This window comes from Solanum stenotomum, chromosome 4 (genome assembly GCF_019186545.1).
Source record: "Solanum stenotomum isolate F172 chromosome 4, ASM1918654v1, whole genome shotgun sequence".
NCBI lineage: Eukaryota > Viridiplantae > Streptophyta > Magnoliopsida > Solanales > Solanaceae > Solanum > Solanum stenotomum.
This window is the reverse complement of record NC_064285.1, coordinates 39,404,140-39,427,898: the sequence shown is the minus strand read 5'-3', so window position 1 is coordinate 39,427,898 and position 23,759 is coordinate 39,404,140. Positions and strand designations below refer to the sequence as shown.

The following is a 23,759-nucleotide window of genomic DNA, read 5'->3' as shown; positions in this document are numbered from 1 at the left end:
TCCAACTTTATCCGCTTTTCTTCACTTTTCAAACCCATGCACATCCCACACTATTTTTCATTTTCCTTTTCTTATTTCCACTCTAGATGTCCAACATGCGACCATTTTCAACTTTTGGGGGATTCAAGTCTTATTTATTCATTTTGTTTCTTAAGTCTTTCCATCCATCCCTCAATTTCTCTCTTTTTTTTCTTTTTTTATATCATGTCCTCATGTGGTAAGCTTCCCTTCAATGAATTTCTCATAACATCCCCAACTTAGGCTTTTAGCCTCAACTTTCACAATCTCAAGTTAAATGAGGGAAGGGTTCAAAAGAGGGTTACTTTTTCAAAAAGGATAAGGCTTGTAATGTGGTTGCCATTACTCAAAGGGGACAACTAAGGATATATTTAGTGCAAAAGGTGGGATTTTTAGGCCAAGTGGACTTCAAGAACATCAAAGAAAGCCTAAGATCATTTCTCCAACCAAACTCAAACAAGACCAACATTTCAAGACCAACCGGGCAAGTTCTAGGTGACAAAAGCGGACACAAGGTATTATTCAACAACTCACCACACATGACGTGCAATCAATCAAGATGGTTCAAAATATTACTTCTTTTTCAAGATACAAGTAGCATTGAACATTTTAACCGCTAACGAATCAAAAGTCACAAAAAAAGTTGTAAGAGTTGTCAAAAAAATCATTCATAACATGCTCAACCTTTTAAAAACGAAGACATATGCTCAACACTATTCACATGCATGACTATGCTCTTAGTTCCAACCAAGTCAAAACCTTACCAAAAAGATGACAATTTTGCCTAAAATGAAAGTCGTCAACCAATCCATCATCAACAACCTCATGCATCTATTCGAGAACGGCTACTCAGACTTCGCCAAAATCAAACACTCAGAAGTCGACAATTTACCCTTAACCAAGTCGTCACCCTATATCCATCATCAGGCATCATCAATCTAAATCTTATTATCAAAACAAAAACAAAGAAGCTATAAACTACAAATCAAAAACTAAAATAGACCAATCCAACACAATTTCAACAGAAACATCCACAATATCAAATCCCGATAAGGGCACACCAATCCATGACAAAGAAAGAAAAGTACGCCCTACAAGGGCACAATCACTATATGCAGAAACAATAAACAAAATGACTACAAGGAGATTGTGTTCTCACAGTTTAGATATCAAAAGAGAATACGAGGGACTCCCTGAACTGTCACTCTGAGCTCGAGCTGCTTCCGCATGTCGGTCCCAATCTCATAGAGGTCACTCTCTCCATCGCCTAAAGGATCACCGATGACCTCAACCGACAGCCGCCAATTTAATCTTTGAGGTGTGGTGCTTCCAAAAATCAATGGCTCGCATTTTTCCAGCCGTCCCTGGATTTCTTCAAATTCCTTGTGTTTTATACGAAAAATTATCGTATCAAGAACAAATTCCTCAGCAGTATAAGCCTTTACAATGTCGTAGTAGTGATAGGGAGAACCCCAAAAATCAATGCAGACCTGCAGCCTATGTTAAACCATAAGCTTGTGAATAGAAGGAATAAAAATGGTGAAGTCCTCTCCAAGAGCATGAGCTAGGCAATGAAGTGCATCAATAGCAGCTTTCCTGAGCTCTTCTTTGTTCCTGTGAATGGAAGGGAGCACCAAGAATTTATCAACACAAACTTGAAGAAAGTATTGCAGAAATCACATAGTACAAAGCTTTTATCAGGTACAAAAACTCACAATTCAGTCTGCTTTAGAATTAAAACAGAAAGGATAAGGTAAAAAATGATAAGATAAAATCAACTGAGTTTTCGAAAACAGCATAGTAGAATCGTCTAGCAATTGTTCATGACATAAGGAAAGGAATTGCATTCAAAATGAAGTTTGGACAGACATGAGAAAAACTCTTGCAATATTGACTGAAATTGAAACACTAATATAATGATTTAAATTTTAATGTTTGCTTCAAAATTTTCCAGCCATTTGTGTCAAATTACTGGATGACCTTCAGTAAAAGGAAGCAGAAGCTGCAATTAGTATTCATTCCAAGGTAATAAATCAGAGTTCAAGGTTCACTTCTATATAAGTGTGAGCGAGTGTAGCTACATATGGGTCGGAATTTGATATCTGAGAGTGTACTCACTAGAGTCAACATCAACCCACAAACAATAGATCTTTGTCAGTTCATTTGTTATCATCTATTGACTCAAGGAAAATAAGTCTCATATATTATCAGTGATATTCATGTGAAGGAGAAAAATTAGACCCGTCCAAGACAAGCTTCAAGTGATGCACAAGCGAAGATATGTGTCCAGTAACCTGCATAATAGAAATGAAGAGAAAAGGAAAAGAGTTTAGGAAAACAAGCAATCATATGGAAACAATGAAACTTAGAAGCATTCCCTTAGTCCCTTTTACACCAACCTGCACACAAGGTATCAATCTTGTAAGAATTTTGATTGCACCACGTCTTACTTCTACTGAAGCGTCCACTTTAAACAACCGAATAAGTGCAGGAAAAAGAAGATGCATATGCTCATCTAATGTCCCTGCACATTAAGGTGAGACCACTACCATCAACATCAAAGTGATACTAACCAAGGCATGGACCACAGAAACAACCAAGGAAGACTATCCACCAAAGACTTCAAGGGTGTGGAGAATAGTAATTACATATGTGTAGTCATTAAACCTCTCCGCATCAGTAAGAAGTTGAATACAACAGGGAACTATATCAGGAAGATACTTTCTGAATTCATCATTGAGTGCCAAGCAAAGTAGCTCCACGAAATGCAGAATCTAAAATAGCAAAAGAAAACGACCAGTAAGATCATTAACCAAAGCATATGATTATAATGACATACACCAAAAGTATGTGCAGTATATTAATACCAACTGAAACTACTACTTACAGGAGCAATGTGAACAGGTCTGTTAGCAACAGGAGATGACCATAATTCTGATATCAGAGAGAGCTACTCTGACAGATATTTACGGATGTGCTCCAAACAAAAAATCATTCAACAGACCTTCAGAAAATTACAAATCCAAAAGAACAACAAGACAGATATAATTAAAACGAAATATTACCTATCGTGTAATAGATACCAAGGTTTCAAGTTTCCAAGTTATAAATTCCTTTAGACCATCCTCAGATATGCGTACAATGTGAAAGAGATCAGGCAAAACCTACAAATAAATAAAAGATACAATCTTAAATAAGCATTTCTGATAAAATCATCGACAACTAATGTTTGGGAAAAGAAGGGTATACAAATTACAAGCAATAAAATTCAGTATGTTCTACTTAAGTTTTCAACTTCCCCGTGTCATTGCTGCTCTGTAAAAAGGGTGCAAATGGGAGGGTCTGCCAGGCGTGGACATCCAGGTGAACTGTTTGTCACATGCTAAAGAACCACATTTGATGAAACACCAGGGGAAGGATGAACTCACATTTTTAAACATACTAGAGGTGCATGGCCCGTGCCAGTACAGACCCAACATTGCAAATGTGATACACACATATTATATTTATATATATTAAGCGTTGGAGCCAAGTTTTACAAGACACGTATGTACATTTTATTTACATAATCCAAAAGGAAGCGATGCGTCAACGATTGTCTTGTTGTGAGTGAGACCTGTTATGCAAAATAGTGAAGGTCAAAAGTGAATAAAAAATAAGTATGTTTTACCAATAAAAAAATAAGTATGTTTAGTAGCCAACCTGGTGAGATAGTTTGTAAGAGGCATCGCGTGGAAGTCGACGACACAAAAAGTGGCTCCAATCATATTTCAAAATGTAGGTAACATCTTTTGCTTCTTTAGCTGTTGCAGAAGGTTTTACTGTTCCTGAAATTAGTTCAAACTCGTTGATATCGCGGCCCATTGAATAAAGAATATCAGTAATATGAATTAGTACTTTATAATGAATTTCTTTTGAAGATAGACCTAGATATTTGTTGAAATCTTCAGACATTGAAGGTTCAATTTTTTCCCACAACTCTTTAGGGTTATTTGGATTACATTAAACTAACAACACAACAAATAAATGTCTTAAGCTGGACGAGATTTGATAACTCACTGCTTCAGACATACATTCTGTTAAATTATTCTCAGAAAGCAAAAATCTTCTTTTCTCTGCAGATTCTCTAAATGTACTACAATATTCTCCATTGACAGTTAGTGAGTCTTCATATGATTTAGGTCCTCTTATATTCATTAAAAGGAGTCTAAGATAATATCTTTCTCCTTCCGTTGGGTGACATGTCACGACACGACCAATTGCATTTCTTTGTTTACGACGTGTCCACATTTTATATGAAGTTGACCATACAAAATATTCTGAAAATTCTCTATATAATAAATTTAAATTCATAGCTTCCTTATTCATTTTATTCATTAGGAAAAATTCAATTAACATAGTTTTTTTAATCATAGGATTATTTATAATTTTATCAATATTGTCAGTATTTTTTAAGGAGACAAGTTGTCCATCAAGATGAAGTTGAAGATGGTATAAACATGGATTCATTTCACTAATAGGAAAAACATATATATGCCATGTAGCTTCTGGTGGAGATACCCATCGGGCGGATTGGTATTCTCTTGTTTCGTCAATTTCTATATTGTATAATTAGTGTGTAAATGAAATACAATTTTATCATGTCCTTTGCATATATACTTATAAATATATTTTACAATTTTAATATCATGACATTTGAATTTACAAAGCAAATATGGATTGTAAGGGACAACCCATGAGTTATCAAGAAGATGACCTCCAATTTTTATACATTGTCCTGTATTTCGTCTTCTATAAATTGGATAAGAACTTTTACCAAGAACTTTTACCTTTAGTAGTATGTTCAGAATATTGCTTTGGATATTTGAATTTACAATGACCTTTTTTCCCCATACAAGATACAAGGTTTAATGTACCGCAAGGACTATGTATCATGTGTAAACGAACAAGTTCAAATAAATGAGGATTTGTTTTAGGATCTGGTAGCTCGATAAACAAATTTATCATATGCTTCAGGTGTTAATATTTTATATTTTTCTTCAAGTATAAAAAGGAAATGAGCATGAGGAAGACCCCGTTTTTGAAATTCTATTGTATACATAGATGCAACAACTTTGCCAAATATATGTGCGCTTAATATATTTTTTTAATTGTTCTAATTTTGCTCGAATTATTCAACAAACTAAATATGGTCTATTTTGTGCTTGTTCAGTGGGCAACAAATTTTCTTTAAATTCAGGCCAAGAAGGATTACATGTCATAGTTAAAAAAATATCAGGCTTTCCAAAACGTTGAACTAAAGCCATAGCATCCATGTATCGTCGGGAATTATTCTATGTTTACCTACTAGCGAAGCTTCTCTTTCACCACACCGCAGAACATCTAAAAGCTCACCTAACATATTAGTTTTAAACAAATCTTTATTGAAAGAAGTAAAATCAAGTCTTTGAGTTTCAATTTTGATCCATTCATCTACTACATATTGTTGGAATAATCTGCCTGAATGCAAAATTATATTTTCATCATCTCTTATTTGAAGTTTATAACAATAATATTCACGACAAGAAATAGTTTCTCTTTTTCGCTTACCTTTGTTCATAATTTCATCCTCTAAATTTAAAAATCCATCAATTGATGTTATGTTTTTAACATTTGGTAATTCTTCGTTTTTCCAATATGTTTGTGTTGCACAATAATTAATTGAAGGTTTGATTTCTTACTACCACAATGTCATCCATTTTCACCATAAGGAAATAGCAATGGATACTGTAATGGATCATAACAGCCGTAATAATAATTTACTAATTGGCTTCTATCACTTTTGGTATATATTCTGATACGAGGTGTGGAAATATAATTGTTAGTAGATTTCTAGCCATATTCCTGCAACCTCTGATGCAGTTGGTACATTATATGTCTGTTGATTCGGACCAGCATCACATTTAAGAGCAATATATAAATCAGATAACTGTGGAATATTTATTAATGATTTTAAGAATATAGAGTATGGATTAATTTGTAATATTTCCATTAAAGTTTCTACAATTTCTTCAGTTAATTTATCAGAACTTGCCATTCGAGTTTTCAATTCATTTTCACTGTCAAAATAGTATAGTTGAAGATTTTTCACTTTTTCACCACTTGGCATTAAATCCTCTATGAAATGATACATTTTACCTTGAACCCAAAATGTGTAAATACCTTTATTTCTTTTCACGAAATCTTTATGGTAATTTACTCCAAGGGATGTGAAGGCAAACATATTTTTGTAGGTTCTTATATAAGTTCGGAAAAGTTTTGATTTCACATTATTTTCAAGATAGCGATTTTTCAAATCTGGTGGAAGTTGGTGGGAAATTAGCTTAATAGCACCTTTGGCACAACATAAACCTACAGATTCATATTCAAATCTTTTTGCAGCACAAAATTTAATTTTGGGACAGATTTTAACATACAATAATTTATGGATGTTTGAGTCGTTGTTGAATTTTCTTCACATTGTTCATTGGTATTTGATGTTGATCCTTTCATGTAAATGGAGTTAATATTGTATCAATATATATACTTATTTTTCTAAAAAAGTGTGAATATAATTTTCTGACCTATTTCAAATTGATACAGGCAATCTCCTCGAAGAATAGGATGTTGTTTAGCAGAATTTGGCTGCTCGAAGGAAGATTCAGAGAGGGTTGAGTTATCAGCGAAATGTTGTCTCCTTGACTCAACTTTATTTGCCTGGGTTTTTGTTAAGGCAATTTCCTTTTTGATAGCTTGCGTCATTTTATATAGTTCATGGCATCTAGCTCTTTTATTGTAGGCCTTTTTAAAAGTTCGGTCTATTTTCTCATTTTTGTTCGACATCATCAACAACACTTTTCTATTAGCCATAAAGCATTACCTAATAGTCAGGATATTATACGACCACAGGAACACAGAGCTGGAACGGATTTGTTTAATCAACGTAGATGTCACGAGCTTATTTTCGACTGCCTTAGCGGCACACAATATACTTGTGCGGTGCACAAAGCTCCATATAGCCTAGGGCCAGCCTTTCAAATTTTTCCAGTTACCTCAGTACGATCCTTGTACCTATCCTTGTACTTGTGGAGAGGTCTGCCTCAAGGCTTCCCTCATTGTGTTGCTCGTCTCCTGTTTAACTATAGCATTGACATGTATTTGATTCATATGACACACCCATACATGCTGGATCACTTCCATGTGCGCCTTGGGGTTTGGCTATGGACATACTTGTGCCATGCCGGGACCTGAGCATCGTTGCTGCATGCACTTCCAATCCTCAAGCTTGTTAGTCGCATCGTTCACCAGCACTTAGCCATCGCATCACCTGAATAGGGCAACATTCAATCCTTGGCCTTAGCCATGTGTGTCTTCATGTTTCTTACGCCATCGCTCAACATAGCCCACACATCATGCATACAAGTCCAACAGTGCAACGTAGCTCCACAAATGCACGTCTAGGCCAACGGACCCTTGCTCACTTGGTTAAACCTCTGCCAAGCTCACAAGTTAGCTCACAAGGCTCTGGAGTAAGTCCCTCGATTCCTCATCCGACTAAGAGATCTTTTCCCACAAGGAGAACGACTCGAAGGGCCCAATGTTCGTCATAGAAAGCCTCCACGGCCGCTGGGATTCCCAACATTGGCTATCGAGCCGTACGCCGCCCATAGGGCTTCCCTAACTCATATGGGTACCTAGGACACTCCTTTGAGATGCCTAGGCAGACCCTTGAAGTTCCTTTCAAGGAGGCACAGTTGGGGCAAAACCCTCGGGGAGGCTGGTAGGCTGTCACCATATGTCCCCTTTATATATGCTTAAAATAATAAAACCCATGTGAGGGAGTTGACATGCTTCATCATAATAGGCCATAGACGGCTCTACCGAACTCAATATGAGGTGTCGTCTGGTTGTAGTTACTCTTCTTGACTTCCTTCACACTTCCATGAAGTTTCATCCCATTCCCACGCTCGTAGAACATGTTATAGCCTTCGGCCTATTTGCATAATTACGACAATGTCATCGTCCTTGGCTATAATTCAAAGACATATCCAAACGAACTCCGCACTCCCTTAAATCTGGTAAGCATATATAAGAACATGCGAGGAACAAGACCCTAGCCCGGAATGCCCAGATTCAACTTTTAGCTCAAGAACGTCCGACAATCACATACCTCGCTGCACACTGCCTTCGCCGACAGGCTAAGCCCTTTGGTGCACCCCAAGTCCTTGTCAAACATCTTTGGCACTATTAGGGCATGTCATGCAACATCTCAAATGGTCATTGCGTATTGTCATGTCCCTTTGCCTCATAATCCTACTTCAGCCCCTCCTTCAACACACGCCGCCTGCATGGTTGACATGGGTGCGACCTGCTTGGCCAGCACTCCTTGGCCGACTTCCTGGCCAATGTAGACGCCCATATTTCTGGGGCGTTACGCCCTCACACACGGAAGAAAGTCATTGTCTCAATGACATATGACACTAACGAAGACCTAAAGTTTGTCCCCTTGGGGCTTTACATCATAGTTCCTAATCCATGTGTGATGAAACTCTTTTGAGCTCCTCTTAAGACTTAAGCATGTCCCTCGCACTCCCTTCTCCCATGTTTTGTCCAAGCTGCACCTACACTACTCCCGGTATTCACTTAGACAGTGTCTCCACACCTACACCCCTCACATCCTTTCGCTATCTGGAATCCTTGTTCTTCATTGCAATAAACTTGCGATGATACGAGTGCCGCAAACAAGACTAAAGTATTGGAGGCCTCAAAAGTGTGTCATGAGCACCTTCAGCCTGGCCTAGTAACTGGATACATCATGGCAAAAATTTTCTAGTACCGCAAACAAAACTAGAGAATTGGAGGCTTCGAAAGCATATCCTTGATATCTCTAGCTCGGTCCAGAATATGAGCACCCTATGGATAACTCACAGTCCCACCATGTCTTCACTTTCATTGGAAGATATCGTTCCTTTTAAACGCTTGCATTGAACAGCACAAACATACATCGGCCTGATTGGCCGGGAATGTAGGCATCCTTTGATGTGGCATCTATGCCAACCATACCCTTATGGTCCTTCATCAAACTTGACCTTGTCCCAATCGACATACAACTCGGCCTTTGGTACTGATGTTGTAACATGGCACCTTTGGTCATTATGTGTTCCGCAAACATAGGCACCATGCACTTCCTTGGGTATTTCTGGCAAGTACTTCATAGATCAAAGTGCCGGCGTTCACATTCATCGCTGAACAAGACTCTTCATCCAAAACATTCTCTTCCCCTTTGTAGCTATTTGATTCCAGTGTACCGTAGTACACAAGCCTATGGTAAGTACCCAATGGTGCTCCCAATTATCAGCTTGGTCGATGGCGAGGCGTGCACGACACTCCCATCTTGTGGCCTCCGCCTCAACCTTCTACTCTTGGAAATCCCTCATTGACGAACTTGGATACCCATCCAATTCAGACGCTTCGACTAATCCCACCTTGATTCATTTCCTTACTAAGTACTTTGGTCACTATGCCTCCTCATGAATGATTCGGCTAACGTGCCCCTCACACACCCTAGGGCTGACTCAACAATTTCTTGACATTACGATCTTTTGCAAAGACTCCTGCATTTAGGCCCAACTTCACGGTAGTGGTGTGTGTAGCATGATTAACTTGCAAGCTCTAGCTTGCTCATGCGGTAGGTTCCAACCTACTCTTCCAGCATGATCCTCATGTAGGGACTTTCCTGCCATTCTTCGCAACATCAAATGGCTATGTAAACACAATAGGACACATACAAACGCCCTTAGACGTGGCTCAAGTCCATCCATGTCGGAAGGACACTCAATTGATGCATGCACCACATCAATGGCAAGATCTTTACATGATCAAGTCCCAAAGTTTGACATACCTCTCGAAACATGGTTGCACGACCTGGCAAACGTAGACCATTTACTGGCCACCCGACTTATCAGTACATTCCTGTCGTCTTCACAAGCCTAGACTCTTTCATAGTTGACAACTTAACTCATCGCATGAAATGAACACATCCAGACCGACAAGCTTCTGATGCACTCACCATCTCTGCCTGACGTTCATCGTCTAGTCTATGTTTCTTGCTTAACAAGTTGCCAAGAGACTGCTCATAGAGTTTTAGGAAAGCTGGCGGTTGGTCACAATCTAGGAAATTTGAGCAACAACTATTCGTTTGTCCAATTTCGTAACAATACCACGATAGCATCACACGAGGTGCATCAAGACAACCCAACGTGCCTTGACATAATCCATCTGAAAAACAATATCCACTAATTGGAAGTCATCACTCGAGGATACCTCGATCACATTCGAATGCCTCAAATTCAAATCAACCCACACAGACAAATGCGCAATCAACGACTGTGGAAGGGCGTGATTCTGGTTGTCGTAAGTATTTGGTTGACACAACTCCATCTAGCTCATTGTATGCAACCAATCCCCTCAAGACTGTAGCATTGGTTCATCAATGTTTGATGAGCATGGCGAACAACTATCTCTGCTTTGACGTAGTCTCTGCACAGTTCACAATCTACTCACACTTCCACAACAACTTGGCTCAAACCAAACTCTGAAACCACTTTGTCATGGGCTTATTTTCAATTGTGTCAGCAACACACAATTTACCCGTCGGCACCCAAGGCTCCCCATAGCTTAGGGCCAGCCTTTCAACTTTTCCAAGTTGCCTCAGTACGATCCTTATACCTATGGAGAGGTCTGCCTAAAGGCTGCCCTCATTGTGTTTCTCGTCTCATGGCTAGCTATGGCATTCACATGTATTCGACTAAAATGGCGCGCACCCATACATGCTGGATCACTTCCATGTTCCTTTGGACATACTTGTGCCATGTCGGGACCTGAGCATCGCTACTGCATGCACACTCCAATCCTCAAAGCTTGTGAGTTGTCTCATGCATCAACACTTGGTCGTCGCTTTGCCCGAGTTGGGCAACTCGATCCTTGGCTTGAGCAGGGAAACGTTTGATCCTTGGCCTTAGGCCCTTAGTCATGTGCGTTTTCCTTACCATGCCTTCATTTGTCTTAGGGCATAGCCCAACATAGCCCACGCATCATACATACAGGCACCACTGTGAAGCATCATCCCACGAATGCCCGTCTAGGCCAACGACTTGCTCGCTTGGTTGAACCCTTGCCAAGCTCACAAGTTATCTCACGAGGCTTTGGAGTGAGTCCTTCGATTGCTCATTCGGCTAGGTCTTTTCCCACAAGGAGAACGGCTCGGAGCGGTGTTCAGGGAAGCGTGAAGCGGAAAAAAGCGATAAGACCCCGCTTCACGCTTTAAGTGATGAAGCCCTCGCTTTAAGCGATGAAGGGCTCACATACTCATTCTAGTCTGTGAAGTGTAGAAGGCTCGCATCGCTTAAGTGCTCGCTTTCCTGTGGCTCGGAGGGCCCAATGTTCGATATAGCAAGCCTCCACGGACATCGGGACTCCCAACGTTCGCTACAGAGCGACATGTCGCCCATAGAGCTTCCCTAACTTATATGGGTACCTAGGACTCTCCTTTGAGATGACTAGGTAGGCCCTTGAAGTTCCCCTTCAAGGTAGCACACTCCGGATGAAATGCCCGGGCGAGGTTGCTAGGCTGTCACCATATATACCCCCTTATATATGCTAGAAATAATAAAACCCATGTGACAGGGAGTTGACATGCTTCTGTCAGAGAATCATAATGGGCCATAGACGACTCTACCGAACTCCAAATTAGGTGTCGTCTGGTTGTAGTTACTCGTCTTGACTTCCTTCACACATCCATGAAGTTTCATCCAATAATGCCATCGTAAAATAAGTTATAGCCTTCAGACTATTTGCAAAATTACAACAATGCCATTGTCCTTGGCTAAGTCAAAGACATATCCGAATGAACTCCAATGTCCCCAAATTTGGTAAGCATATATAAGAACATGCTAGGAACAAGACCCAAGGTCGGAATCCCTATATTCCACTTTTAGCTTGAGAACGTCCGACAGTCACATACCTCGCTACATGCAGCCTTCGCCGATAGGTTGATCCCTTGGGTGCAACCCTAGTCCTTGTCAAACATCCTTGGCACTTCTCAAATGGTCGCTGCCTCTTGCCATTGCCCTTTCTCTCATAATCCTACTTCTTCCCCTCCTTCAACACACGTCACTAGCATGGCTGACATAGGTGCAATGTGCTTGGTCTGCACTCCTTGACCGACTTCTTGGCCAATGTAGACACCCATTCTGGGGCGTTACACCCTCACAAACCTAAGAAGGTCATCGTTTCGATGACATACGACACCAACGAAGACCCGAAGTTTGTCCCCTTGGGGATTTACATCATAGTTCCTAATCCATGTGTTAAAACTCTTTCGAGCTCCTCTTAAGACTGAGTCATGTCCCTTGCACTTCCACCTCCCATGTTTTGTCCAAGCTGCATCTGCTCTACATCTCCCAGTGTTCACTTGGACGGTGTCTGCCTACCCCCTCTAGTGACAAACTTCGTGGTGACACTCAAGTCAACCACACCATGACCCTTACATCCTTCAGCTGTATGGAAACAATATACTTACGATGATACGAGTACCGCAAACAAGACTAAAGTATTGGAGGCCTCAAAAGCGTATCCTCCTGAGCACCTTCAGCCTGGCCTAGTAACTGGACACATCATGGTGAAAACTTTCTAGTACCGTAAACAAAACTAGAGCATTGGAGACCCCGAAAGCATATCCTTGACATCTCTAGTCCGGTCCAGAATCTGAGCACCCCTATGGATAACTCGCAGTCCCACCATGTCTTCACTTTCATTGGAAGATATCGTTCCTTTCAAACGCTTGCAATCAACTGCACGAACATACCTCGACTTGGCCAATGGTGAGGGTATTAGTGCTCCCAATTCTCAACTTAGCCAATGGCGAGGAGTGCATGACACTAACATCTTGGGGCATCCGGCTCAACCTTTTACTCTTGGAAATCCTTCATTCACGAACTTGGATACCCATCCAATTCGGACACATCAACTAATCCCACCTTGATTAATTTCTTACCATAGTACTTTGGTCACTATGCCTCCTCATGAATGATTCGACAGATGTGCCCCTCACACACCCGATGGCTAACTCAACCTTTTGTTGACACTATGTTCTTTCGCAAGGACGCCTGCATTCATGCCCAACTTCATGGTAGTGGTGTGCGCAACACGATCAACTTGCAAGCTCTAGCTTACTCATGCGATAGGTTCCAACCTACTCTTGCAGCATGCTGCTCACACTTCTGCAACAAGTTGGCTCAAACCAAGATCTAATACCACTTGACACTTGTCACAGACCCATCGACGCCCAAAGCTCCCATAGCTTAGGGCAAGCCTTACAACTTTTCCAGTTTCCTCTACGATCCTGTGGAGAGGTTTGCCTCAAGGCTTCCCTAATTGTACCTATGGCATTGACATGTATTCGGCTCAAATGGTTGTTGCCTCCTGCCATGGCCCTTTGCCTCATAACCCTATTTCAGCCCCTCAGTCAACACACGGTGCCTGCATGCCTGACATGTGTGCGGCCTGCTCGGCTTGCACTCCTTGAAAACTTTCTAGCCAGTGTAAATGCCCGTATTTCGAGGGCGTTACATCTTGCTTGGCTAATTCTGCCATTTTTCAGATAAAGTGATGCAAACTTGATCCATGTTTCTATATCTTCTGTAGGAGGCAATACAAGTGCCCTCACAGCTAAAAGTGCTTGTTAGGCCTGTAAAAAATAAGAACATGTTGCAGATAACAGAGGCAGAATGTTTAGATAAATGATCTACCAAAGGAATAAGAACTTATAACTCAGAGAGAGAGAGGGGATGGAATCACATTAAGACAGGAAAAAGACCAGACAGACGGAGTGTAATGACTAGAACCGTATTTCGGGAAACTAAGTTGTCCGAACCTGTACCTTTCGACCATAGCAAGAATAACCCTGCCACAGCGGGATGGGAGCCGCCATGGCGGGATAGTCCTAAACAGAATTGAAAGACGCGAATTCTTATGTTTTCCCTTCCTCTTTTAAGTGTCAAAATAGACGAGGGTCACCCTATAAACCCTCAAAAGGCTACTCTAGGCTTGAGGAGGAAGGAGAGGAGGAATTCTAACGCAAGAAAGGCTACAAACCACGGATTCCAGGCCTAGCTCCATTGTTTCGTCGTCCGAAAGACGGGAGTCGTGCAATAGTCCTCATACAGCTGTTTGGCGCACAAGTAGGCTAGGTTTTCTTTATTGAGTAGTTGATAACTCGTTCCCACCGCCTAATATATTGTAAGTCGATGGGAGATTTCATGTAAGCCTTTGGGCACGAAATTGGAAGGATAGCTGGTATGGTCCCTGTGAACAACTCTCGAGGACATGATATAGCCTAGTTTTCACTATCTTCCTCCGGTGATCCTTCCGATCACCGGACATCTTTTTCTTTTCCTCCTCTTTTTCTTTCTTTCATCTCTTTTCTTTCTTGCCACTGGGCTCGTTTTTTTTGTCATTATGGACGACACGATCTATTTTGCAGTAAGGTTCAAATCATATGACATCACAAGAACATCAGGCACAACAGGGGAATGGTATGACTGGACAGAAAGGAGTAGAGTCAATAACGAGGATATCTTTCACCGGCAAGGCCATGGAATGGATATCTTCGATTATGTGAGAAGCATCCAAGGCTAAGGGGAATACAGTCAGAAGGTGGAAGAAAAAAGATGATTTCACAGAGATCTGCTGGCCAAGGAATTTTAACAAATACGGAAGATACATCAACCTGATAAATGTTAGAGGTAAAAGAAGGGCAGTCATTATAGTTCCTGAATTATCTTTTAACTCAGGATGGTCAGGTATTGCAGAGAAGATTGGAAGATTCATCCATAGTTACAAGCGTGTGAGGAATCTAGAGACACATAGACTGGTTGATAGTAATATTCCCTATGTGGATATGCTAAAGAGCAGCAAATGGACTAATAAGGGGAGGAAGGACATGCCAGAAAAGATAATAAAGAGGGGGGGGGGGGCAAAATCAACATTAATAGAGATGCAAACATCCAAAGCGAGGTATTGAAAAAGAGTTTGGTGGGCGAATTTATGACTAGTAAAGGTGAGGCACCTACCTTGACAGAAGTGAGAAGATGGGCAAGTAGTTAATGGAAAAAAGTCCATAGCCTGAACATTTATGATATGGGGAAAGGTTTTTTCCTTTTTGAATTTGCATCCAAGGTAACAACGGAACAAGTAGTCGAAGGGGATTGGGTATGGAGAAACTTGCCGGTGAAAATGCAGTGGTGGAGTCCAACGGTGTGTACTTCAGCAGGGGGAGATAGAACCAACGCAATTTGGATCAGGGTGGTGGGTTTGCCGTTGCACTTCTGGGAGAACCACACCTTCAAAGCTATTGGGGACTTTTGTGGGGGGTGGGATAGAAACAGAAGAAGAAACCCAACTGCGAAATCATCTTAAATGGGTGAGAATCAAAATCAAAGGAAACGGGTGTGACGTGCCAAAGGAAGTGACAATAGATGATGGTGCTTTTCTCTACACGATGCAGGTGTGGACGGAAGCTCTGGCGAAGGTGACCGTCGGAGAAAACAGCATTCAAAGCTCCAGTGAGAAGGTTTTTATCCAGCGGTCTCCCATCGATGGACCAAAGGTTTTTGTAGAGGACTCTGTAGTGTTAAAAGGAGCAGTAGATAAAGCTGTCCAGCCACGTGCAATGGCAGAGACACGTGGGGAGAATTTTAGAACACCAAATGTTGACTTGGGCTTGAGGGTTTCTAGAAATAAAAGTTTAAATGCAGACTTGGGCTTTAGGGTTTCTGGCAGTAAAAGCTTAATTGCAACTTTGGGCCAACTGGGCCAATTTAGCCCAAACAGTTCAGGAAAAAAATAAAGAAGTGGCACATGACGGGCACATGCCTTTTAATGAGGGCATGAATGAAATTAAAATATTGGCATCTCAATTCCTAGAAGCTTTAAGCCACTGGGAGTCCTCATTGAAGCTTCCACAAGGCGAAAATTCTACGGAGAAAGGACTCACTCCAATGGAGATGCAAGGGGGAAAATCAGATATTCACCAAGAGACGGCTTCACAGAATATGATTGACGAAAGTGGGGTTATGCAATTGTTGGAGAAAGGGGACTGTTCGATGGAGACAGATGCTGGATGTGAAGAACAAAACATGCAAATCCAGCAAATCCATGATGTTGAACCAGTAGCTTCGAACACCCCTAGAAAAACTAATGGAGAGGTCGAAATCCAGAAAATCCACGATGCTGAGCCGATATCCATACAAAGTCCTGGAGACTAGACAGACACAGAGGTCGAAGCATCCAATTGGATAAATTCACATATTATGGAACTTAGCAGAACTTACGGAGTGGCGTTTGAAGGTTTTAGGGGAGAAACACATGCATTACTGATGAAGCTCGATGAAAGAAAGAGGGAGATAGAGAAGAAAGGGAAAAATAGTGAAGCAACAACCTCTCGACACAGAGGAATTGGCAAGAATGAGCTGAAGAATTTGCAGTCAGATTTGAATGAGGAAGTTGAAGGTGTAAGAAACGAAGGGACAGTCCAGCCACTATTTCTCAAATGAAAGTAAATATATTATCATGGAATGTTAGGGGGATTAACAAGATTTCAATAGGGAATCTGGTTAAGAGCTCTCTACTTAAATGGAGAGCTGATGTTTACTGCTTTCAGGAGACAAAAATCAGCAAGGATGTAGACAGGATTGCCAAACATTTGTGGGCTAGTAGATGGATGAGGTGTGGGTATATCGAAGCCGATGGCAGCAGCGGGAGGGGGGGGGGTCCTGATTATGTGGGACTCAAGAAGGTAGTAGTGTAGATGAAGGAAAATTCTCAATTACATCCAATTTGAAGCTGTCCAAGATGGATTCTGCTGGTTTCTCACTGGTGTGTATGCTCCACATACTAGAACTGAAAAATTAGAATGCTGGGAAGAAATTGTTGCAGTTAGGGAGCTATGTGGAGGTCCGTGGGTCACTTGTGGGGACTTCAACACTGTTGGAACAATGGCCGAAAGGAGAGGATACAGGAGAATAACTAATGTAATGACTGATTTCTCGAGGTGGATAGAGGATATGGAGTTACATGACCCTTGTCTAAGGGGTGGGAACTTCACATGGTTCAGAGGGCCTAACCATCACAGTGTTGCTAGGCTGGATAGGTTTCTCTACTCAACTGAGTGGGATGAACAATTCAGAAACATTAGACAACAAATTATGCCTAGAGTTATATCTGACCACAGCCCCATTATGCTACAATGTGGTGACTGGGAACAAAGGAAGCCTTACTTCAAATTCGAAAACTGGTGGACTAATGTAGAGAGTTTCAAAGATTTAATTCAGGAGTGGTGGAATGGTTTTGTTGTGGAAGGATGCCCAGACTTCAAACTTAGCATGAAATTAAAGATGCTAAAGCAGAAACTCAAAGAATGGAGCGGTGTAACATTTGGGGAACTCATCAACAAGAAAAACAGGTGACTAAATGAGATAGCTGAGATAGATCTGATTCAGAATGACAGAATGCTGACAGAGGATGAGATGATTATTAGAGCAACAATCCTAGTTGAGCTAGAAGAGTTAGCAAAGAATGAAGAGTCCAGGTGGAGACAGAAATCCAGAGTATTATGGCTAAAGCAAGGAGATAATAATACCAAGTTCTTTCAAAGAGTGGCAACAACACATAGGAGATACAACACCATCGATAGACTGGTTATTAGCGGGGAGGAGAGTAAAGATCCGAAAGAAATCAAAAAGCATATAACAGATTTCTATAAGATGTTATACACTGAATCAGAAAGCTGGAGGCCACCTTTTGCGATGATGAACTGCCCCAGAATAAGTCAAGAGGAGCAAGAGTGGATGGAGAGACCGTTCTCAGAAGAGGAAGTGGTACACATTCTCAAATTGTGTGATAGGGATAAAGCCCCTGGCCCAGATGGTTTCACTATGTGTTTCTTCAAGAAGTGCTGGGAGATCATGAAGGATGATGTGATGCAAACAATTCATAACTTCCATCAGAATGAAGTGTTTGAAAGATCCTTGAATGCCACTTTTGTGGAATTAATCCCTAAGAAGTATGATGTGAGAAACTCAAGGATTTTAGGCCAATCTAATTGGTGGAATGTACAAAATCATCGCTAAGTTGATCACTGAAAGAATGAAAATAGTTATGGGGAGATTGATTAACGAGCATCAAATGGCCTTCTTGAAGGGTAGACGGATAATGGATGCTTCTTTATTGGCTAATGAGTTGGTGGATTCCAGGGTGAAGCAAAAGATGCCAGGTATTCTATGCAAACTGGACATAGAGAAGGCATACGACCATGTGAACTAGAACTACCTATTTAAAGTTCTGAGTGACATGGGGTTTGGGAGGAAATGGGTGAATTGGATTAAGTTTTGTGTGTCAACAGTGAAGTTTTCAATCATTATAAATGGGAGTCCAGAAGGTTTCTTTCAATCACAAAGGGGACTGAGACAAGGAGATCCCATGTCCCCTTTCTTATTCCTTCTAGCAATGGAGGGACTCAACTACATGGTTAGAAAGGCTAATGAATGAGGGTGGATAAGAGGCTTTGGTGCATATACTAACAGAGCTACTAACACGAAGATCACACATCTACTGTATGCAGATGACTCTCTTGTGTTCTGTGGTGCAAAAGTGTCACAAATTAGGCAACTGAGGGCAATACTAACCATATTTGAAGCCACTTCAGGTCTACATGTGAGCTGGCAGAAGAGTTGCATGTTCCCTGTTAATCAAGTCAATAATATGCGAGGCCTAGCCCACAAACTGGGCTGCCAAGTGGCCTTTCTTCCCACCAAATACTTGGGGATGCCCTTTGGAGCCAAGAACAAAGAATTGGAAGTATGGAGTGAAGTTTTGGAGAGAAGTGAAAGGAAGCTGACAAGGTGGAAGAGTCATTATTTATCTCTGGGAGGTAGAGTGACTCTCATAAAATCAGTTCTGGATGCCCTCCCAACATCTATGCTAAGTCTTTTTCCACTACCAAAAAGTATTGGAAAGAAACTCAACAAGTTGAGAAGGGTGTTCCTTTGGCAAGGGAACAAAGAGAAGCAAGGATACAACCTGGTTAAATGGGAAGAGGTGATAATGAGCAAAGCACAAGGAGGTATGGGCATCAAGAACTTAAGTATTCAGAACACTAGTTTGCTGCAAAAATGGTTGTGGAGATTCTGTTGCGAGGATACAACATTATGAAGGAGGTTCATAGTTGAGAAATATGGCCTACAGAGTAATTGGATAACTGAAGAGGTGAATGGCACTTTTGGGTGCTCAGTATGGAAAACTATTAGGAGAATGTGGACTGACTTCAATGCGCAGGTGACTTTCAGAGTGGGGAATGACCTGAAGATTAGTTTCTGGAATGAGATCTGGTTAGGCGATGTGAAAATGAGGATACTCTTTCCTGACTTGTACATTATTAACCTACAACAGAATGACACTATAGCGCAGATGTGGAGTCCTCAAGGCTGGAACCTTATGTTTAGAAGGGCTCTAAATGATTGGGAGGTTGAAAGAGTAGCAGACTTACTTCAGGCTTTGAACCTGTTCCTTGGCATCAATGCAGAGTCCGACAAACCAGTTCGGAAATTGCATAGTAGGGGAGTTTTTACAGTGAAGTCTTGTTACTGGGAAAGAAACACCAACCACTCTTTGACAACATTTTGGCCCTGAAAATTAATATGGAAGATTAAGATCCCTCTAAAAGTTGCTTGCTTCACTTGGTTGGTAATTAGAAGAGCTTGTCTAACTCACGAAGTGCTACAAAGAAGAGGTATACAGATTTGTTCAAGGTGTTATGTGTGAACAAGAGGCTGAAGTAAATGGCAGTTTATTTTTGCATTGCAGGATGGCTACAGATCTGTGGAACATGTTCATTTGTATACTCGGGGTTAATTAGACAGTGCCCAGAACCACTTTTGAGGTACTAACACACTGGCAAGGAATTGGGAATAGAGGATCAAAGGAAGATTGGTGGAAAAATGTACCTGCTTGCATTTGGTGGACACTATGGAAAGAAAGAAATGGAAGGTGCTTCGAAGGGAGGTCAAGCAGATCCCAGATGATCAAGATGAAATGCCTTAGTCTTTTGTTTTTTTGGTGTAAGCAAGATTTAGTGGGGGAAGTAGATAGTCTAGTGGAGTTTATAGGCCAATTGTAAATTTTTGAAAATTTGTTTTTGGATTTAAGAATGATGGCACCCCCTGGGGGTTTGTAAATCCCTCCTCATCAATTTCTTGATGAGTTCTTTTGTGTGAATACAAAGTTACCTATTTAAAAAAAAACTAGTGTGTACTGTGTAGGTGGACTTATCTTGTGAATTTAGGGGTAGGTGATGGATTGATTTTCTGCTTCATTGTATTCATGCATGTATGTGAATAGGGAAAGATGAAATGAATCTAATAAAATGACTATTTGCGATCCACTGCATGCAATGAACCCGTTACCTGATTGTACGATACAAGTGTGTAAATCATTCATTGTGGTGCTGATTGTGTTTGCGGTTGTGGTTTGATTGGATCGGGTTTAACGTTCTGACACATAATTGGATCGAGTGTCACGTTTCGACACATAATTGGATCGGGTGTCACATTCCGAGACATTATTGGATCGGTGCCACGTTCTGACACATTATTGGATCGAGTGTCATGTTCTGACACACTAACAGCTTGGGCGTGGGTTCCATGAGAGGACCATTGTTGACTAATTATCTATGAATGAATATGATTTCCTCTACCATAACTGAGAAATGGAAAGAACTGTGATTGATCATGCCCATCCTGTGTAAGAATGGATATGACAGAACCAGTAGTCTAAATGTTAATAGTTTCCGTATTGTGATGACATTAAATGTGTTATGTATCCCTGGTATGAGGAGGTGTGAGAGTAAGAGGCAGAGTAGTGCGAATGGTGATGAATGACTAGGATCTAACCTGGGAAAGGGGTTCGTATCAGAGTGGTTAGTGAGCCTTGTTATGGTATACTATGTGGTCAAGGTCGGATTGTTGTAGTGGAGAATCGTAGGCGTGTAGTAAGTTGGTTAGCTGGGTTGGGGGCGATGTGTGTTTCGGGAACTCCTCTATGTGTGATACAAAGGTTAGGCCTTAATCTAAATCAGAGTTGGTAGCGATGCAAATAGAAGGCCAACACTGTGTTGTTCCCTAGTTGTGGTTAAGACAAAGAAGGTGGTCAAAGTGTGGGTGCAAAGGTTGGCTGGGGTATTTTCCTTATAGCATGTTTTCTCCTAGTTGATTTCTTTATATTAGCTGTTGGGTATCGAGTTGACCAATGATGCCTATCGGTATGTGTTGCTTGTATTGATACTACTCGAGCTATGCAACTTGGCATAGTCTTGTTGCAGGTTTAGTGATGTTTCATAGGAGAAGACGAAGATGATCTCCAACAGCTTCTACTTTTGCTTCCCTATGGTGGGAGCTCTGTCATAATATTATTCTATTTACATGACGTATCTTTAGTAGATCTTGTACCTGTTTAGGCTAGATCACAGGGGTGTTAATTATTCTAAGAAATTCAATCTTGGTTTTGCTTTAACTCTGTGTTTTGTAAACTTCATGAACTTTCTATTTTATCTCTTATCTTCTTAATTTTTCCGCATGATGAATCGTTTGGGGAATAAGGGTTCTCCTATCTAGGTGTTAGAGTAGGTGCCCGCACGACCCAGTGGGTTGGGTCGTGACACGGCACGGAGTTTCTGTAAGACACCATGAGTTTGAGAATGAATACAAATGCCATAAACTAGTCACCCAAGCTCTCATGTAAGCATTTCCGGATTGAAAATATCAAAAAATCATGATTGGACAACAAAAATGCAACTCACTCATTGAGGGAAGTTCTGAAATTTACCTCGTCATTTCTTTTTGCACCTTTTATGCGTTCATTCCACATATTGGGAAAAAAGGCTCTTCTTCCTTCAACAATAGGGTTTCCCATAGGAGGAAGAGTACAGTACTCAATGACCTAATTAGAATGAGATGAAAATGAATTCTCAGATCATTAAATATCACAGCAATTAGGAATCACTTAATACAAAAGGCTAAAAATATGTCACCCCTTCTAATTCAGAAAGTTGTTGAACGCGAACCGTGTTGTTGTAAGCACGTTCATAGCTCTCAAGAACCTATATGAATTAATAGATAATTGTCAAGAATTTTGATATAAAATCCTGTATAAGTCATCAAATGAGTATAAAAGGGGAGGAGATGACGAGATAATGAGATGAAGACACAAACCAGTGCAGCAAGCTCGGTTGCCAAACATTTCCTTGCTCTTTCGAAATATTCACATGCTTCGTCGTACTGATGGAAGAAGGGGCGTAAGTACAAAGATTACACTAGAGCAGATCATGTCACAACATCAAAACAGATGAATGAGTGAAAAATGGATGGACTACCTTCCCTCGACGAACTAGAAGAAAGGCTAAAAAGGTGCCATTACTACTTCAATCACTGCTAGAAGCAGTATTTCCCAAGACTCGGAGTTTGGTTTCATTACTATATCAAGCCGAGAAACATATTCTGCCATCTGATCCCACTAACCCATGTTCCAGGAAGCACTAGAAGCCTAAACTAGTCCAAAACATGCATTCACTATGTTTATCGAAATAACAAAAGCTATCAGAAATTACATAGAAGTTGACAAACCATTGGTGCCATTTCCAGCTCAGCTGGCGTCCAGTATTCCTTACAAAGATTGTTAAGCTCCTCCCATCGAGCTAGAGCAGCAAGGCATTACATGTGTCCTTAAGGATACACAGAGAAGGATACAGATCGTCATCAACAGAATAAAGAGCATACAATACGAATAAAATTCACTTTTTCAACATGAACCAGATGCATAACACAACCCAATTCCATGGGTCAACTAGCATTTATTTAAGCCACCAAGCAATTTAAGAACAAGTGACGAAACAAATTTCACTGAAAGCATGCATTTGATTACCACTTGGAACCGTTAAAGTATTACATCAGGTAGTTAGAGGGGGTCAATCGATTTCCTTTACTTCTTTTTTCAGATAATGAATCTCAAAGGTGAAGGTCACTACTCTTTGAAGGAAAACTTGGATCTAGCATATGATGTATCACTAGGATCAAATATCATCAGTAGTTCTGCAAGTAGACGTCGTAGACCAGATTATGCAGTAACTGTTCTAATATTACAAACCTAGAGTTCCATCAAACAAAGATGTGGACTCGAAGCTTGTGACGCCTTATCAGTGTATACTTTAAGAGCATCATCCCAGAGTTGCAACGTCTCATACCTTAAAAATCGACAAATAGCAATGACATCAGTGAAGCAGAAGATACATTTGAGACCACCATTTCACGTTAAAGCTTGTGCAGCCTATAGTAACTTACTAAGATTATCAGGAAAAGATGAGCTGCAATTAAAGCAACAATCAACAGTACCATGACTCCTTCAACTGAACCCCCAAATGCTGCTGAGCGTATGTTAATATTCCAACCGCTGCCTGAAGATGTCAAGCATGATTAAGTGTAATCACCAGAAATTCGGTATGAAAATATGTCAGCTGTAACAAACAACTAAGAAATCAAGACCACATATTGATGTAATTGATTATTTATATGGATTAGAGCTACAATTACAGCAACAAGATTCGCATCCCTCCTATT

The 23,759-nt window shown here is 40.8% G+C and overlaps 2 protein-coding genes across 2 annotated transcripts; both read right to left on the bottom strand.

Moving 5' to 3' along the window:
• Positions 1-1,505: 1,505 nt before the first annotated feature.
• On the bottom strand, positions 1,506-2,537 carry LOC125862405 (serine/threonine-protein kinase TOR-like). The gene is made up of 3 exons (XM_049542460.1): positions 2,418-2,537; positions 2,260-2,312; positions 1,506-1,632 (listed from the first exon to the last, which is right to left on the bottom strand). Exons 1-3 carry the CDS (start codon positions 2,523-2,525, stop codon positions 1,521-1,523), a joined length of 273 nt encoding a protein of 90 aa, XP_049398417.1. The 5' UTR covers positions 2,526-2,537; the 3' UTR covers positions 1,506-1,520.
• A 476-nt stretch (positions 2,538-3,013) lies between these two features.
• On the bottom strand, positions 3,014-22,902 carry LOC125861494 (serine/threonine-protein kinase TOR-like). Its single transcript, XM_049541378.1, has 8 exons — positions 22,893-22,902; positions 22,770-22,840; positions 22,567-22,659; positions 22,359-22,424; positions 22,178-22,246; positions 21,973-22,086; positions 3,102-3,182; positions 3,014-3,022 (listed from the first exon to the last, which is right to left on the bottom strand). Exons 1-8 carry the CDS (start codon positions 22,900-22,902, stop codon positions 3,014-3,016), a joined length of 513 nt encoding a protein of 170 aa, XP_049397335.1.
• Between the last annotated feature and the right edge of the window lie 857 nt (positions 22,903-23,759).

What these genes read in the sequence shown, in the direction of transcription:
- LOC125861494 (XM_049541378.1), bottom strand. An exon ending in AGCTGGAAATGGCACCAATG is followed by an intron (nt 22,660 to 22,769) that starts GTTTGTCAACTT and finishes AACATGGGTTAG; the next exon opens with TGGGATCAGATGGCAGAATA. An exon ending in CAACCGAGCTTGCTGCACTG is followed by an intron (nt 22,247 to 22,358) that starts GTTTGTGTCTTC and finishes TAATTCATATAG; the next exon opens with GTTCTTGAGAGCTATGAACG.
- LOC125862405 (XM_049542460.1), bottom strand. Translation starts at nt 2,525, where the DNA reads ATGCATCTTCTTTTTCCTGCACTTATTCGGTTGTTTAAAGTGGACGCT. An exon ending in GATTGATACCTTGTGTGCAG is followed by an intron (nt 2,313 to 2,417) that starts GTTGGTGTAAAA and finishes TCTATTATGCAG; the next exon opens with GTTACTGGACACATATCTTC. An exon ending in TTGAAGCTTGTCTTGGACGG is followed by an intron (nt 1,633 to 2,259) that starts GTCTAATTTTTC and finishes TTCCATTCACAG; the next exon opens with GAACAAAGAAGAGCTCAGGA.